The sequence below is a fragment of the Ursus arctos genome, unplaced genomic scaffold (genome assembly GCF_023065955.2).
Source record: "Ursus arctos isolate Adak ecotype North America unplaced genomic scaffold, UrsArc2.0 scaffold_8, whole genome shotgun sequence".
Taxonomy (NCBI): Eukaryota; Metazoa; Chordata; class Mammalia; order Carnivora; family Ursidae; genus Ursus; species Ursus arctos.
In genome coordinates, this window is record NW_026623100.1 from 21,935,880 (window position 1) to 21,954,950 (window position 19,071).

Here is a 19,071-nt window from a genome sequence, read left to right on the forward strand (position 1 = left end):
CATGGGATAACTGGTTTCTGGAAGGGATGTCAGAGTCTGATTCTAGATCCCTGGTGAGCTCCTCAGCCTCCTGGCCCTGAGGAGAGCCAGGCCAGGCAGCAACAGAGAGTAGGACCCCAGTGAAGAGGTTGAAGCATTGATCACTCTGTCCCTTTCATCCAAGTAAAAATCGCCCTCTGTATGGAGCTACCACATTCCTCAGTGAGAGGCATGATAAACGGCCTCAGGTTCTCCTCTTTTTTTTTTTTTCTTCCTGAAACAAAAAGGTTTGTAATTAGTTAAAATGAGATGGCAGCGTCCAGACCAGTTGCTGTTCATCACAGAAGGGTCTCTGGAATAGCCACTTTTGCATATCTTAGCAGCCTCTTTCTCCCATTTTCGGGAACAGTACGTATTATTTAGACAGTGTTTGGCATAACTGACCATTTCTAATGCTACTTGTATCCCTTAAGGAGAGTTTAAAGCAATTAAGTGCTAACCTGGCTGGACAGCAAGGTGCAGGTCTGTGGTATCAGAAAGAGGGATCGGACCCCATGGACTCTGAATTAGTCTGTTCCAGCCCTTACTGTGTTGAAGGCTTTGTGTAAAATGCCCTCTTTATGGGGCGCCTGGGTGGCTCAGTTAAGCATCTGCCTTTGGCTCAGGTCATGATCCCGGAGTCCTGGGCTTGAGCTCCCTGCTTCTCCCTCTCCCTCTGCCTGGTGCTCTGCCTGCTTGTGCTCACGCTCTCTGTCAAATAAGTAAATAAGATCTTTTAAAAAAATTAAATGCCCTCTTTACTTGCCTACTTCCGCCGGCCACTTGGGCAGGTCAGTGCTGCCGCTGCGCAGTGGGGCTGGTAACCCGGTACGCCCCTGACCCCAGCACAGGGCACCAGCTGGGCAGCCTACCTGGAGATGAGGAGAGGAGAGCACAAAGGAGGGGCTGGGGAGTTGTGGGGCAAGGAAGCTGAGTTACGGAGCAACTTTGTGCATAGAGACTTTTTTTGAGACAGATTTGATCACATTTTTGGTAAGTATTTACGGCTCCCTGCAAGTTTGTGCTGCAGGTGATCATTAGGGTATTTTGGAACATTGGATAGAAAAACACTTGATTTGGGGGGAAAACTGGATTAAAGGGCTGTGGTTCGTTTCCAGACCCGTTGTTGATTCTTGTTATATGACAGCATCCGTTTCCCAACGTAAAACTCAGAGAAATGAGGAAAATGAAGAAATAAAAATGGATGTATTTTTCTTTTTCAGGATGTCAGAGAATTCATTCATCTCTTACCTAAAAGACACTTACTGGCCTCTGAAATACCCCTCTCCCCCTCCCATGAGAGACAGTAGCTATGATGGGGAAGCTGGTGGTTTTCTGCTTTCTGGCCCTGAAGGCCTCACCTCTGCTATCATCTGGAAGCTGATGGTGAAGGTTTGTTATTCTTGTCAGGAGCCGCTTCCAGAGACCTAAGGAATGTAGCCGGTAATGGGCAGCTGGCATCAATTTAGCGCTGTGGGATGGTCAGGCTGACAGAGTGGTCTGGCTGTGCCTGCCCTCCCCTCCTCCGTGAGGAGTGGGTTTACACCAGAGAAGGCTCCTGCTGCCATCGCTGTCTATTTCTGGCAACCGAGGCATGGCAGAGATGCAGGCTACCTCCTGCTGTTGAGAGGAAATGACATAAATACTCCACAGAATACCTTTTGGGGCTGGGATGTGTATGCATGGGTGACAGCTCCCAGCCTGCCTTCCCTGCAAGGTTCTGTACATGGAGAAAGATTAATGGCCTTAGCTTGAAATCAGACAGAGGTGTGTTAATGAAAAACCCATCTCAATGCAAAACCAAGGGCATACTCTGGCTTTGCCGTGTGTGTGTGTGTGTGTGTGTGTGTGTTCGTGTGTTCGTGTGTGTTCTTTTTGCAGTGTATCCTGAAAGCAACGGGGAGGGTCTCTTCCCTCATTTGTAAAGCCTGTTGAGCTGGATAGCAGGAACTTTCTGGAATTTCTTGAGGGAGGTTCCTGGAGAGTGTGTGAGCAATGAGGAGTTGCGTTGAAGAGGACCAGAGCTTGTTGGCTTTGCCCTCATGAGGAGTCAAGAGGGAGCTCTGCACAGACTCCCGAGCTAGTACGTTAGCCCACTCACCTTGAGGATAGTGTACTTGTTGTCACTGCTGTGTTCCCTCTGTGGTCATGAGGCAAGAGGAACACTGATGGGGGCCGCCTGGCTGGCTCAGTCGTTAAGCGTCTGCCTTCGGCTCAGGGCGTGATCCTGGAGTCCTGGAATCGAGCCCCACATCGGGCTCCTCCTCTGGGAGCCTGCTTCTTCCTCTCTCACTCCCTCTGCTTGTGTTCCCTCTCTCTCTGGCTGTCTCTCTCTCTGTCAAACAAATAAAATCTTAAGAAAAGAAAAAAAAAAAAGAGGAGCACTGATGTTCCCTGCCTGTGTAGCTGGCATCTTTTCTGGCATGACAGTCACTCTGGATTTTACACGAAGAAGGGTTTTAACAACTGGGTATGTTTTAGTCTTCTAGTTGGTGCTTGCTAAGTTAAAAAGATCTTGTCCTGTGGAGCTTACTCTATTGAGCTGATTAATTAAAAAAAAAAAAGGAATTTTGGATACTGGTCAAGTAGTCTCACCTGCCTCCAAGCCTGCAGTCTTCATTCTGATGTATTATACTCCATTTCTTCGCATGCACTATTAGAAGGTAGAACGATCTCATGGGAACTTGGCCAGTCTTTACTACACTGTGTAAGCCACTGGCTGCCTTCCATAGTGTGAGGGGTCTCTGCCCACTGGGTTAGTGCCTTTGCAGTCAGAGCAAACTAAACAGACCAATTCCCTCCCTGTTGTCCTTCTCTAGGCCCAGTGGGGCAAGTTGTTTTGGAGAAGTCTCTGACACTGGCTGCCTACTCCTTCCCCCTCCCTGCAGGATCTGCAGGATTTAGCAGAATTTAAAAGTATCCAAGGCTTAGAGGCAAGATCTCCATAAGCATGAAAATGACCATCCTTGTAGGTCACTGTTTTGGTCCTTGCTCTCATCACTGGTCTCACAAACAGGTCTTTTATTCCTAGTCTTTGAACATACCAACCCTTTTTGAGCAAAACAGCCGTATCAAAAACAAGCACATCACCAGAAAGTAAAACCAGCCAACTTCTAGCAGAGAAACTGCTAAATGCCTGATTTCTCATCATCCCATAGCTGAGTGTGGTTAAATTGAATGGCTTTCCCACCCTTTCTTGATGCTTCCAAATATATTAGTTCACTTTTTTCAGAAATATTTTAGTGCAATCATAATCTACCTATAGAAAGCAGGTAAGATAAGGACACTTCTAGGAACTGCATTTAAAACAGCCATAGCAAAACAAGTTCTATAGCTGATGTACCTCAGTTATTTTTTTTTATTTTTATTTTTTAAGATTTATTTATTTGAGAGAGTGAGAGTGTGAGTGGGGGGAGGGATAGAGGAAGAGAGAGAGAGAATCTCAAGCAGACTCCCTGCCAAGCATGGAGCCTTACTTAGGGCTTGATCCTAGGACCCTAAGATCATGATCTGAGCCAAAATCAAGAGTCAGACGCTCAACTGACTGAGCTACCCACGCACCCCGATACCTTGGCTATTTGATCTGGTTGTCACCAACTCATATTTTGAGTATCAACCTCATTTTGTCAGGATGTAGGTGCAAAATGGCCAATGCTGGGTGTGTGTGCATTGACTTTTAAGTGTACTGGGTGGGACTGATGGGTTGAAATCCCTTCCACTGGAGCAGAAATCTGATCGGGAGGATCACTGAGAAATTTCTTAAGGAAACTTACTTGAAATGCAGTGCCCTTCCCCCCAAACTAAAGGAGCTAAGAGAGGTTTCATTTAAACAGTAATAAACAAAGGATTTGTAAAGCACAAGCTGTTTTATAGTCTGACATTCCAACTTTCTTAAATAAAAACTTTTGCTTTTTCACATCTATTTAGATGTCAAGAATGTCTCTGCCTTTTGCTTAGGATAACACCAGACGCAGTAATATGCTCTGAGTGACAGAGATATTATGCCAGCATAGGCAGTATTTTCTAATCAAAGGTTTTTTTAAATGAACATATGTTTTGCTTGGTACCTTATGATATTAATAAAAATATAAAGTTGCCTAGTAAAATAATTGTTTTGATAAATATTTTGAGTGGTGCGCTTAAGATTAATGTTTTCATCAAAATGTAAAAGCCAGTTTCAAAACTTTTTGCCCATTTTTTCCCCCAGTGGGGTTGTGCAACCCAATGAAAATATTTATAAATGTTTGCAGAAGAGTACTTTTGTTTTAAAGAGAATGCAAATGCTTTATGTGGAAACACAAAGAACGGCCATAATTAAGGTAATAGAGATTCGGTTAAAAATAGGAATGGAAAAGACATTCTTGTGAAATACCCCTTGAGCCCCATGGAAGAGAGTATCGTGCCTCCTTGGGAACCATGTTTCAAGTACTGTAGTATTACTATAGTGTACCGATCACAAGAATGGTAAATACTTTGTGGTTAACCAAATCACAGAGGCCTGCTGGTTGGAAGGGCTCAGCATTCATGTAGCCCAGCTTCCCACTCAGTACTTGGTTTCCTCTCTAGCTTGCCTGTCGAATGGTACTTCCCCACCCTGTGTGAACCGCTGGTGATAGGGTGAACTCCCTGCTCTCCAGCCAACCCTCTGCATATTTTGGAGAGCTCGAGTTGTTAGAAAGCGCCTTCTAACCCTGAGTCACCGTGAATTTGTTGCTCCCTGTCTGCCAAGGAGTTTGTGCCAGTGCCCACATGAGGCCGCCTGAAGCTCCTTAAGGATAGATGCCCAGTGTCCCTTTAAGACTTTTTCCCCTGGGAGGGCCTCGCTCCGCTTTGGGGCCTGGACTCCCAGCTGTCTGACAGCTTCCCTGCCCCGTTCTCAATACTCTAGGGTTGGGCAGTGCCCTGGGGTGATTGCTTCATTTCTGCCAGCCGAGCCACCTCTGTTCGGACTACCTTCTGCTGGTACTTTGTTGAGCTTATTACCATGTTTTCTTTGGACTGCTGCCAGTGCTCACCTCTTCCAACTTTGGGTCCTTGAAATGTCTAAATGGACTAAGGTATGTGTTTTTGAGCAGTTTTGACTCTCTTCTTGGTGCAGGTCCTTTACTGTGCTAAGTATACTTTCTGAGGTAGTGAGGAAAGGAGTGTTTGTGTCTGGGCCTTGCGTTGTGGACCTGCCCCCACCCCACTCTCATCCTCGAGTCTGCGCCCTCTGAGTTTGGCTGTTCAGCTTGGGAAATTCATCTCTGTAATTTAAACAGAAATTTGAAGTTGCCGTTTCAAGTTTTTCTTTTGGTTGGTAAGGGAAGTTGAAAGTGGTAATGGGATAAATATAGTAAAAAAAAAAGAAAAATGCAGATAATTCTTCACTGTTTAGGGGTTTATTTCAGATTTGGGTTTTTTGGTGGGTTTTTTTTTTTTTGAGTATTTACAGCTCTCATTTGAACAAATTTGCCTTTGGATATGTTGGAATTTTTTTTTCTTGTTACAGCAGATTTGGTAGGGAAAGTGCTTATAATACTCTTGGAAGATGAGAAAATTTTAAAATTTATTAATGAGATGTTTATTGTCTGCAGTGTGCTAGGTATCATACCTAGGGATACATTGATAAAGAGAGAAATGCCTAATAGTTCATGGAGAATATAGTATATAAGGTGAGGTAGTCATTTAACAAATAATCACACGTCATTATTTAAACGCTATAGGTACGTGCTCTGAGGAAAAGACACTAAGGAGAGCATATAACAGGAGGCCTCGGGTTGGGATGGGGAGCCTCAGAGGAGCCTTCCTAGAGAAAGTGATGTTTAGGCTGACCTGGTTCTGTTGTCCCAATCTTTAAAAGCGCAGATTATTAAAAGATAATGGTTCTGTTGCTAATGAGGTCAGAAAGCCTTCCTTGATTACAGGATCCTTTTTGGATGGGCATAAGTGTGTGATGGCATGAAAGACAGCATCAGAGTTCACTCAGACATCCCTAAATACCCAGCCCCTGCTGGGGTCCCCAGCCCCTGATTTTCTCTCTGCACAGAATCAGAATGCTAACAGAATGTATTGCCTCCAGCTCTCCCATTTGCCCTGCCATCCTGTTCATTCTTTACTCTGTTGCTGAGTTTGGCAAAAGAACTTCTTTGAAAGCATTTGGAAACAGGATAAACAAAGTGCATGCTATGTTGTAGATATTTTGGAAAGTAGAAAACTGGTTATTAATAACATATTTCAAGGAGATGAAAGTCTAGGCTTGATTTTGTTCAGGCGAGGAGTTCAAAAATGCAATTTCCAAAATCATATCGCTAGGGAGCTTTTAAAGAGAATGCTCTGGATTCTCTCATTCTTGTTCTTTTAAGCCTATTTTCTGCTGTTGAGGGAAGAAGGAAAGTTGCTGGTTTCCTTTGCTCTTGAACCTGATTAAGGACTTGACCAGCTGAGACCTCATTCTCATTTTGAAGTGATTGGAACAATAGCAAATTTGAATTGCAGGCCCATGGCCCTGTAGCTTTGGATAGGCCATGAGAAGTTTGGTGGGGTGCTGGGATGTTGGCTCAGTTGGTCAGATTATGGCCTGGCACTGTGGTAGATGTACTTACTTGTGTTTGGTCACCTATGATGCATACATGCTCTTTGTTAGATATCAGAGAACTCCTCTATGATTCTAAACTTCGGGGAACATTTTACACACCGTGGCTCCTTTTTCTCATTTGTCAGTGTTTGAATATTCTGGAAAGCCAAATGGATCTCCGCATTTACTTTAACTAACCTTTGTTAGCCAAACTTCACATCGAGCACCTTTGGAATCAAGCTTTTTGAAAGTAACGTGCAGAATTCTAATGGATTTCAGCCTGTATAAATTGTTAAACGTTGTTGTTTTAAAAGTTCCTTCAAATTGATCAGATTTAAACAAATTTTAGTAATAGAGGTTTGATCATGTTAAAATGATAATTATATGAATGTTTTTCCTGGAATGAATGTCACTTCTCCTTTTCAAGTATCATAGCCCAACCTTCATTCATTTTGTTCATTTGAAAGGTTACAGAGTTCTAAGTAAGTTTGGGAAACATTTACCAAGCATACACAGGGGAAGGGCTTGCTGCTGAAGCGTTAACCCAAGCAATGAGAATTGTTGAACTGTTCTCTGAGAAAATTTAACTACTAATATTTAAACCTTTGGAAATTTGGATATTAGACATGCCTAGGACTTAGGTCATTTTGCAAAGGTGAATGATTCTTAAAGGGCAATGATTCTTAAAGGGGAATTATTCTTAAAACGTTATGTATTTAAATATTTATAATAAATATGCAAGATATGCTTATTAATAACTTAATATATTAATATACCACATATGTAAATTACATATTTAAATTTATCACAGTATATTAATATTATTAATATAATATTAATTTGTTGCAATATATTAATATTAATAATCTATATAATATATATACCCCAAATGAGATTATGAAATTAGTGATTATTCCATTCCTATTTAAATATGACCTGTGTCATTCTGCAACATTTGAAAACAAACTTCTTGCAAAAATTCATCCTTTCTTAAATGAAACTGAGTGAAGACAAGTTTGCCCCTTATGTAACACTGAGAATTTTATCGGGGTCCAAGCTACATATTGTGTGGGCAGGAAGAAGCATTGTGTTTCAGAGTTACATTGCTCTGGAGTTCCACAGCTTCTACCACCTGCCATTTTACTTCATAACTGTTTTTGAGCACCAGCTGTGGCTTAAGCATGATGCTGGTGCTGGTGGTATAAAACTGAACAGAACAGAGAGGATCCTGGCCCTCGTGGAGCTTAGGGTATGTGCGTGTGTGCCGCATTCATTTCCTATAGTGTTGCTTTTCAGTGCTGCTTGACATATTTCCTTCATTTGATCGCTATTCCAGGTTGTAGAGGTAACGCATTTTCACTTGATAGATTTGCAGAGAATTTTGGCACTGGGCTACTCTAGAAGAAAAAGTCAGCTTTCCAAATAGAAAGCACATTATTGCTTCTCTATTGTTTGGGCACACATGATACTGACTTATGAAATTTCACAAATAAGAATCCAGTGAAATGTCAAACTCACTGAAATTCAGGATCAGCATTTTGGCAGGCAATACCATTAGGCCTATATTGTAATGTAATTTAAAACTATCTGGGAATAAGAGTAAGACCAAAATAGTTATTTATAGTAGCTCAGAAACCCCACACTGGTCATCGGATCATGATGTTAGGTCTGCATTGAGTTAATGATTTCAATTTTAATTGCTTCTCTCTGTCAGGAGAACAAAAACAAGTTTGGCCTTTAACTGTCAATGAGGACAGCCATATATTTAGTAGAAATTACTGAATTTTTTTGTTTGATTCAAGTTAGGTGATTTGGAGACTTATAGACATTGGAAAAGCTAATCTTTCTCATATAGTCTAAAATAAAGCTAGTCTAAAATAAAGCTAGTCTAAAAAAATTTTAGGGCTTGCAAATTTATATTTAGAATCTAAATGGTATCATAGGCAGCCAAAGAAAAGATATAAGGTACTTCGTTTAAAAACTTAATGTACAAATAGTAAAAGAGAATAAATTTCTATTCTGTATATTAAGAATTTTCCTTTCATTTAAGGCACCCAAATAATAATTCTGTTTATAATTCTGTTTTACTGTGCATTTTACCCTATAAAATGGAGGAAGGTCAGAGAGATGCCTTGTTTCCTCCCTACATTATACTCCTCTTTGTTGGAGAAATCTGTTCTTGGTCATTGTGTAATATGTTATTAAGTCATAGTGATGGATTCTTTTTAATAGATTGCTTTAAAAAAATGAATTATGGTCAGTGTATTGTTTGCTAGTGAAATATTTTAAAATAATTAATTTCCTTTATAATAAGGGTTAATTTTGCTCCTCCAAAGAGTAGAGCCTGGCTTAACATGCCCATATTAAAAAAGAAAATTTGTCCCTAGGACTTTGTTCATTAAACTAGAATCAGCCTTCTATGGGCATCTTTCACCTGTGTTGGAAAGAGGTTATTTCTGAATATTAGAAATGAAGGTGTCTTCGTCCCTTTGGGCTGTAATGACAAAATACCATAGATAAACAACAGACATTTATTTCTCATGGTTGTGGACCCTGGAAGGTCCAAGATCAGGGTGCTGGCTGATTTGGTGTCTGGTGAGGTTAAGTGTAGACGTTGCTTTAAAAAAAATTAATAAATAAAGTAGGGCTAATAATATTATCTATCTCTCAAAAAGTTGCTGGGAAGGAATGAATGAAAAAGCAAGTAAAGCACTATGCCCACACAAAGTAAGCCAGCATGAAAATTAAACTATTTTAAATACAATTTACATTTTCTTTGGTTGTTAGACTTATCAACTTTCTGTATTTTATTTTTTTTTAAAGATTTTATTTATTTATTTGACAGAGAGACAGCCAGCGAGAGAGGGAACACAAGCAGGGGGAGTGGGAGAGGAAGAAGCAGGCTCCCAGTGGAGGAGCCCGATATGGGACTCGATCCCGGATGCCGGATCCCGGAACGCCGGGATCACGCCCTGAGCCGAAGGCAGACGCTTAACGACTACGCTACCCAGGCGCCCCAGCTTTCTGTATTTTAAAGATTAGGTTGAGTTCTTGTGGCTCAGGATTCAGAGGTGACAAAGATATTATAGATGTTAGGCTCAGCTGTGTGACATGACCTAGTTGTTTAACTCTTTGGGCCCCAGCTTCCCCATTTCATTAATTAAGATAGAAAACAAGTTGGTTGAAACATCAAATATGGCCATAACCCTAATAAATGTAAATGGATTATGTTTGCCCACAAAATGACAGAAACACTTGGATTAGATTTAAAAAATAAGAGACATAACTAAAACCTAAAACAAAATAGAAGGCGAAATAGTAGAATGGAAAAAATATACCAGGCATATATTACTATTAATAAATGAGTAAATGTGTGAATAGGGAGAAAATAGGCTCTTTCAACAGCCCACCAAGAAGATAAAATAATTATAATTTGTATGTATCCAGGGAATTATAAGCAAAATTTGAAAAATCCACACTCACAGTGGGAGATTTTAACCCATTCTGTCACTGATAAATAAAAACAGACAAAAGTTAGCATCAAGTATTTGAGGACCACCTATGTTAACAACGGTTAATTATTAAACAGGTCTCTGAGCATACTTCCTCTCAGAATGCTCTGAGTCTATGAATTTTAGCTAGTTTGTACAGCTGTGTCTTGCTTTTTGTATAGTTGATGTGTTTCTGTAAAGCTGTAAGTCAACTGGTAGTTTTAGAAGTTAATGATACTGGGGTGCCTGCCTGGCTCAGTCAGTAGAGCATGTGACTCTTGATCTCAGGATCATGAGTTCAAGCCCCATTTTGGGCATAGAGCTTACTTTTAAAAAAAAGTGAATGATACTTTTATGAAGGACTGGGTGCCTGACTTTGTTAGAACTGATCGTTTATGTCTTGATTTTGTTAGCAGAGAACTCTCAATATTTAAGATGGACTCTTGGGCCTTATTGTGAATCTGAATAACAATAGGTTAGTTGGGTTTATCCATCCCTGTGGTTTCTTCCTGATATTTCTCTTTGTTGGCCATTTTATTCATGCTGCAGAATGCCACCGTGAGCACATTGCAAATAGGGTGTGGCTCGAGTCTTAAGTTTTTGGAGGCAGAATAGTTGAGAGGATTGAGGCAGTTCTCGCCTGGGTCTTTCCCTGGAAATTGTCAGACCCACAGCTTGATGCCTTCAAAGTCCCTGAGCAGAATTTTTTAAAAGATAGCACACCAGCAGTCCCGCCTGTGCTTTTTCAGGTCTTTTATGAATAAAGTGGGAGGGTTTTAAGTGTTTTCAGAACATTTGGGTCTGTGGCTTCTGCCAAAATAATTGTTAGCATATGGTTTTCTTCCTCAAAAAGGATTGGCAAATGTTAGTTGCCTTTTTCATTTTAATTTAATTTATTAGAGCCTTTAATTAAAATTGGTTATTAAGAAGGTGTATGTTTGTGTGTGTGTGTGTGTGTGTGTGTGTGTGTGTAGTGCCAGTGAAAATCCCATTTATTTTCTACTTGTTTCTTTACTTTCTGAAACCTGAGTAGTTCGGACAAAAAAATAAACTCTTTTGATGGGTTAGACCTAAATTAAGAAGGGAAACCTAAGTGTTAATCTGTACATGGAGAAGCACTTATTAAATCTGTGTTTACGTTTATCAGCAGCCTAGTCTAAAATTGTGACTTCCTTGAAAGCAGAGTGCCCAGGAGATCTGTGGAGCTCCAATGAGAAGTGTTTTGGCCTTGGTGCCTGATGGGGATAGTACCAGAGCAGCAGCTTGAATTGACGTTGCCCTGTGCCCTCACCTTCTAGACCTTCACCTACCAGTCTCCCACCCACCCAGCCAGCCACAAATAAATAATGAGCAAGCACTTAATGTTTCTGAGTGCCCCACTAGGAGTTGAGAAGATGTAAGAACAATATGATGGGAACAAGACCTCGAGAGCCTATGGCCTAGTGACAATAAGTAAATAGAAGTTCTGTACTTACGAAACAGTCTTATAATGCTAAGTGATCGTTCAGCAGTGTCTAAGATGTCTGGGAGGGAAGACCTATTCAGGGTTATCTAAGGTTGTCTTAATTCAGACCAGAAGGTGGTGGTGGTAACTGATAAGAGGTAGCTTCAGTAAGGTGATACCTAAGCTAGGATTTGCGGGGAGAGGAAGAAGCTGTTTCCAGGTCGTTTGGAGGTAAGTCAAGAGCCTGACTTTTTTCCCTTAGAAGCTACAAGAGCTTAGGACAGGAATATTGAGACCAGGCTGGAGAGCGGGTCAGAGTCCCCTCGTAAAGAGTCCCCTTCTTCAGAGCTTTCTGGGCATTATTCTGAAGGCATGGGCCTTGGTGGGTTTTAGTCACAGGAATGAAATGATTGGACTTACATTTGAGAAAGGTCCCTCTGGTGGCAACGTCAGGGAAAGGGTAGGGATTATTATTGGAGGTGAGTTGCTGGAAAAAGAAAAAAACTGTTGCTTGAGCTAACTCCTGATTGTCAGGAGGTACGAGCAGCCTTGGGGGCTGAAGATGGGAGAAGAGGGAGACATGAGGGAGGACTGCAAGGTGTCTAGCTGAGGTAACGGGGAGAAAGGAGGGTGCCATTCAGTGAGGGAGTGATGCGAAGGAAACGGGGCCTGGAGGGAGGAATTATGGGTTTAGTTTTAGATACTGACCTGGTTATCCTTAGGACCCCTGCACTTAGCTGACCAGGGAGCAGCTGACAGCATAGAGGAGGAGACAAAGATTGGAGGGTGGGTAGCATCACCAAGGGAGATTTTACACAGAAACAGAAGAGGGCAGTGGAAGGAAACGTGGAGGTAACTGTAAAGAGCAAAAACCTGTGCATTTATCTCCTACCTGTGTCACATGGAAAACATTGGTACCTCAGGAAGTAAACAGATACGATGTTTTCCCTCGGGCTTTGCCAGGTATTGATTTATGGGATTTTAATCAATAAAGAGGTGAACTAATAGAGTACTACTGAAACTTGGAAAGGTAATGTTCTGGCTTTTTTCTTGATGGTTATGACCTCGTAGTGTAGCACATGCAAGAGGTGTAGAGACCTACTTGCCTTCTGGGTCTAGGGTAATCATTTCCTGATCTGTTTCTGTTTTGGTCTGCCAGTTTGAAGAAATAAAATTATCTTATCGAAGCAGAAAATGATGAGCCTTTGGAATTTTTTTGTATCTTTTGGAAAATTCCAGTTTATAGGATGTAGGGTTAGAGAAGAATAATTTGGTGGAGGGCTCTTGGCTTACATATGCCTTGTTTTCACACACACACACACACACACACACACACACACACACACACACACACAGACTTAGGGCAAGGAAGGTAGGTATGCATTTTTAACGATCTTCCCAAAACCTAGCCACAGAAACATGGGTATTATTCATATCACCCTTAGGATATTATTGATTTTTATTCATTCAGGGATTATTTAATGAGTTCCTGCTGTGGTGATCAAGTCAGTCAGAATCTGGGCACTTAACTGAGCCCATTGGGTCAATGAGAACCATTCTCTGGGAGAGAAGATTATCTTGTTTCACACCAACTTTCTACAGTCCTCCGATACTTTCCAAATGGCGGACCCACCAGGCAGAGTTCCAAGATGGCCAGCTCTCCACTCTTCTCTCCTCCTAATCTCCCCACAGCCATTTAAGAAGTACAGATTACTTCACTGGCTGTGGGGACACATGGCTGATAGCACCTTGGGAAAATCTAGCCCTTTATAGATAACCTGCTGGAGACACCTCCCTGTGTGATATAAACTGTCCTCTCAGCGGCACTTGTTGAAGTAGGTTGGGGGATAATGGTGTTCACAGCATGCTGGGGCTTTTGGAATCCCCGTGCTCTGGGCACACATTCACATCTTTCCTTGACTCTGACTTTTCCTTTACCCTTAGGTTACTCCGTTGTTGCTATTGAATACCTAGAAGCGCCCTTTCACTGTGGCCCTGGTGGGGTTTGGGATGTTTTGCTTTAGCATTGCCCTAGGAAAAAAAAATTCCATTATAAAAAATCAGCTGTTTGATAAGGATATTATCTTAAAACAGGTGGAGCATATTGAAGAAAAAAATGACCCTGATATCCATGTTCTTAGACACTCAAGTGAAACAATTGAATAAAAAGAATAACTGATAGCATTGATGTTTCTTTTGCACACAGACTTTCGCTTCCCACTTTCTTCTTTAAGGAAAAATGGGGTTGTTAAAGAACAAACACCATTAAAGAAGAATTTTTAGGACAAAATGTGCTTATGTGGTTTGAACGACTTATTTAACGCTTAGGGAAAGGATTAGCGCTTGCTTGTTGAGAAATCTGTGGAAAGCAGTCACTGATCTGGGGATAAGTCAGTGGTAGGAAGAGGGACGTATGGGGGAAACGGTGGGTGTTGGGCTTAGTCAGGAGTCAGGTGTGGAGGGAGTTGGAGCCCCAGTTGGTGGCTGCCCTGGAGGCCCCAGTGTGGCTTGTTCTCATCGGTCAGCAGGTGGCACCAAATAGCCAGCACGAATTCCGAGAGGTGCGTAGTGTTTAGATTTCACCTTGGGTTGGGTTAAATTGCCCTTTCTCTACTTGCAGAAATTTGGAATTCATAGCACCTTCACATTTTTTTTTTCTGTAGAGCTGGCATCCTCCAAGGCTGAATTTTGTGAAAGTGTTTGGTATTGATGTAGTTATGAAAACTAACCACCTCCAAGGTCAAATGGTACATGACTTGATTGACTTTTCTTCTTTTGAAGGGGATTATGACTCAGTGTTAAAAGCGACAAACAGTAAGATCAATATAACATTCTTACTGGCTTAGGTTTCTGTCATTTCTTTGTGTTTTTATGAAACCTGGTAAATGCATTGCTAACGTAGGTGTTAAAATTAATCTACTGATAAGTTTATATTGTTGGGATTGATTATGTCTACGTGATTGGTATCCAGGATTTTACTCCCATCCAAGTGCTGTGTTTGAGCTACGGTGGGTGATTATATGGGTCATTGACTTCCTCATTCCTCCGACAAGCTATCCTTCTCCACATAAAGTCTTTCTTTGCCTGGAATGCTATTTCTCTTGACCTGGGTGTGACCTGTTCCTTTTTGACGGTGAGATCTCACTTTAAATACTGACTCAGAGAGGCTTTCCCTGACCACCAGATCTGAAATAGAAAATAGTCTCAATCCCTTTCTCTTTCTTTCTTAAATTGAGATATATTTGATGTACAATGTTATCTAAGTTTAAGGCAATCAGCATGTTGATTTGATATGTTTCTGTATTGCAACGTGATCACCACTGTAGCATTAGCTAATGTGTCTGTCCCATCACGTAATTAGCATTTTTTTTTCTTTGTGGTGTGAATAGTAAGATCTAGTCTCTTAGCAACGTTGAAGTTTATAATACAGTGTGGTCGATTATGACTCTATTGCCTCACTCCACTTTTTTATTTTCTTTCAACTATTTTGCCTTCTCTTGTGTGCTTTTTGTCTGGCTCCTCCTACAAGGCCGTAGGCTTCCCCGGAGCTCAGTCCTTATCTTGTTTACTGTTATCCCCAGCATCTGAAACCGTGCTGAGCACCTCGTAAGTCCTCAGTACATTCCAGTTCAGTGGATGCATCATAGCTGTCTTGAAAAGGGAAGAAACTCTATTTAAAGCTAAATTCGGGGCGCCTGAGTGGCTCAGTCGTTGAGTGTCTGCCTTCGGCTCAGGGTGTGATCCCAGAGTTCTGGGATCGAGCCCCACATCAGGCTCCTCCGCTGGGAGCCTGCTTCTTCCTCTCCCACTCCCCCTGCTTGTGTTCCCTCTCTCGCTGGCTGTCTCTCTCTCTGTCAAATGAATAAATAAAATCTTTAAAAATAAAAATAAAAAATAAAGCTAAATTCTCATAATTCTCTGAGGGCATTTTGATAAAGTGAAGGTAGCAGTGGACCAAAAGTTGAGGCCCAGGTTCTTCTTTCTTGTTTGTTCCTGTAAAATACCGTGCCTTGGGTAGGTCCCTGAGAGCTGGGTATTGGTCATAGAATTTGTAAATAACAGCAATATAAATCATGCAGTTGTTCCTTATTGAGCCTCTGCTGGGCATTGCAACTGTCCTTGGTGACTTATGTTTACTATCTCATTTGATCTTAGGCATCTGTTTTCTAATAGGAAAATGGGATATTTAGGTGAAACAGTCTATTCTTTTATATACCATTTTATGAATTTCCAGGAGAAGCTAAAAGGTTATAGTTTATGGTGGTACAGAGTAGAAATGAATGAGTTCATTCAGAAGCCCCAAGTAGGTATTCGTCCAGCTCCGATAAAACTTAAAAATTGCAAAGCTTAAACTTTACAAAGAGGGAAGAAACCCACCCTGGATTAGGTGTCTGCCATCTCATTCAATCCTCACACGGAGGCTCTCTTTCCTTTTTAATGGTCAGGGAAACTGAGGCTCAGAGGTGTTAAGTACCCTGGCCAAGGTCATACCCCTGTTATGAGGCAGTGCTAAAGTTCAAAACAATCTTCGATTGACTCCAAAAATCTGTTCTGGACTTGTTTTAGCTTCTACTCACCTTTAACCCAGCAGGTTTCATGGGAACACAGCGTGCTTCAGATGTCTAAATCGGGTTTTCTTTCTCTTTCTCACAGAACTCTAAGAAGGAGCTGATGTGGAGGAGCAGCTGAGACAGTTCAAGATGACGACCACAGTAGCCACAGACTATGACAACATTGAGATCCAACAGCAGTACAGCGATGTCAACAACCGCTGGGACGTGGATGACTGGGACAACGAGAACAGCTCCGCGAGGCTCTTTGAGCGGTCCCGCATCAAGGCTCTGGCAGGTAAGTCTCGTGGTGCCCTGTTACAGAGGCCCAGCGGCCCTTACAGCTCCCCTTAAAATCACCTGCCCTGTCTGCCCTACAAGAAGGTCAGTTCACCTCTACTTAAATATGTCCCAGGAGGGCAAACTGACCATTGCATAAGATGGCCAGCTCCATATTTGGAGAGCTGTCCATCCTAAGGCCAAAATGAGTGATTTTTTTGAGCTGCCCTAGGTTTGTAAGAATTCTGTTATTTTTGACTCCTCTTATGTTTCAAAATAATGCAGCATACTGGACTATATACAGAAAAATATACAAATTAGCCTGTGTGCTTAGTTCCTGTGATATATTGGTTGATCTGACTTGTTACAGTAGTAGAGTACTTACTTTGAGTGACCAAGGGGAGTGAGTATCACATGCAAGTAGATGTAACAATGCAATGGCTTAATCTGGTAAGGGCACATTTAATGCTACAACAGGTAAGTTTGCCATCAATTCATTAAAATTAGCAGGAACACACCCTTACTTTGTGATTCCTCACTCCCTTGTTGCTGTTGAATGCTTAGAACACACTCTCACCCTAACCCTGGTAGGGGTGGGCAGTGTCTTGCCCTGAAATTGCCCTGAAAATCCAGAAAGGATTTCATCATGATGAAGACTCAGCAGTACTGAATATATGTAAACCAGAGGTCAAACTGGAGTGTGTTTGAGGTCTTGCATCTGAACTTTGAAATTTCAGATCAAATGGTTTCCAAATGAGAAAAGTAGGTTAATGATTTTTTTTTCTTAATGTCTTTGATTATTACCCGTAAATCATTGCCATGTAAGCCAGGTAAGTTTACCATTAATTGTTCAGATAGCTGACTTTTCTTGTTACCTTTATGGTGTAATTTGATTATGATGCATGTATCGTTCAGACTTCTCTTGATTGTAAGCAAAAGAAAACCTAACCCAAAGTGGTTTAAATGATAAAGAGAATGTATTGTCACATTGAAGACAAATTTTGCCTTTAAGCAAGACTTACTCCTGGACTTAAATGGTATGACCAGGGCCCAGTTTCTTTCTCTACATTTTTTGGCCTTATAGTTCCAAGATGGCTGCCCCAGGTCCCAGATCTGCCTATAAGGATATCCAGGAGAAAAGAGTACCTTTGCTGCCCCAGTACTTTTACCATGGCCCTCGGAGCAGTCTCACTGGCCTGATTGATCCTGACTTGGGCCAGAGGCCTCCCTCAGAATCTCTCTCCAAGTGGAGTCAGAGAAGAGGATATGCTGATTGACATCAGCTAATTGACATCAGCTAATCAGGACGCACTTCTGGAGTGAGGGGGGTTGTGGGGTGAGGTGGGTAGGGTTCAGTCCCATCTGAACAGCTTGGCTAGAAAATTTGGAATATAACAGGAAGGAGGAAGAGAGAAATGGGTACTGAGGATGCAGCCAACTAAATGCTGTAGGAAAATTCTCCTTAGGATAACTTGTCTCTTGAGTGGTGGTGATTTAGTGATCTTTCTTGAGCTTGCCTAATTTGAGGGCATAAATGAATGATTAACCAGGTAGTCACTCTAGAACTGAAGATTTTCTAGCTTATTCATTAACAGGGAACCTTATGGAAACCTTGATCCTGGCTTGTGCCAGTGGATCAATTTGTACTTTAATCTCTTACGTCTTTTTCTTGAATCTGCATTTAAGTCTTTAGATCAGTATGATATTGGTGGCCAGTTACCTTTGATCATGAGTCATTTACTTTCTGGTTCTAGGCTACTACGTATTACCTCCCTTATAAGGAAAATTGTACCTGCAATTGTAGAGTAGTTCCTTGCTCTTTGTGTCTGATCTTTATTGCAGTTCCAGGGGAGATCCCCAGCTGTCCTTAGTACTAATCAGTTGTCCTAAGACTTCCTAGGGTGGCTTTCCTTTTCTGTTATCTAGGTCCCTGAACTACTGTAGTTATGATAGTAATAGTAAGCATTTAACATGGTGCTTCCCGTGTGCAGGCACTGTTTTAAATGCGTTATATATATTAACAGTTAATCACACAACAACCCTATACGTGGGACATTACTATTATCTACAGTGTATAGATGAGGAAACTGAGGCATAGATTAAGTAGCTTGCCCAAGGTCGCACTGATAAGTGGCTAAGGCAGACTGGCTCCAAAGTGTATACTTCCCTTTTTTTCCATATTCAGTAAAATATAAAATGATTCAAAGCTCATTGGTATAGAATATTGATAATGGGTAACTGAAACAAGTTTTAAAAAAATCTTTAAAAGGCTCAGGAATGAATCTTGTGGTCTAGAAGAAGCCATGACTAACCATGCAAGTTATTGAAAAGAAAAGGTGTTGCCTCCACGTTAAATGATGTATAGAGAAAGAATTGCTTTCGGTGGATCCAGTAGATACCAGGAAAACCATCTGTTTGTTGGAGGAAATTTTCTTGTTATTTGAATTCCTATTCTATGGGACAGAAAAATCTCTGAGCTAAGAATCGTATATGCTGAAAACAAGAGCAACAGAATTGAAAAGGGGGGCGAGTAAAAGAACAGTGCAGCACGGCTTCTAGAATGTGAGTGTGATCACAATTGCCTGGTCATCCCACCCCCAGAGTTTCTGATTCCGTAAGTCTAGGATCGGGCTTGATGTTATGCATTTCTAACAGGTTCCCAGGTGATGCTGATGTGGCTGGTCTGAAGAGTCACGTTTCAAGACTGATGGTTGACTGGTCTATTTCCCTGTA

The 19,071-nt window shown here is 41.5% G+C and overlaps 1 protein-coding gene across 5 annotated transcripts in view; it reads left to right on the forward strand.

Moving 5' to 3' along the window:
• Positions 1 to 19,071, forward strand: part of SPTBN1 (spectrin beta, non-erythrocytic 1) — a 190,806-nt gene that overhangs the window by 34,840 nt on the left and 136,895 nt on the right. For 4 of the 5 annotated variants that reach the window (XM_026485843.4, XM_026485863.4, XM_048222657.2 and 1 more), the window contains one exon: positions 16,163 to 16,357. In XM_026485843.4, coding sequence (XP_026341628.1) covers positions 16,210 to 16,357 — 148 coding nt within the window. In that variant the 5' untranslated portion in view covers positions 16,163 to 16,209. Of the gene's footprint in view, positions 1 to 2,138; positions 5,076 to 16,162; positions 16,358 to 19,071 lie in introns of those variants that run through there. The other variant, XM_048222658.2, reaches the window with a different exon arrangement.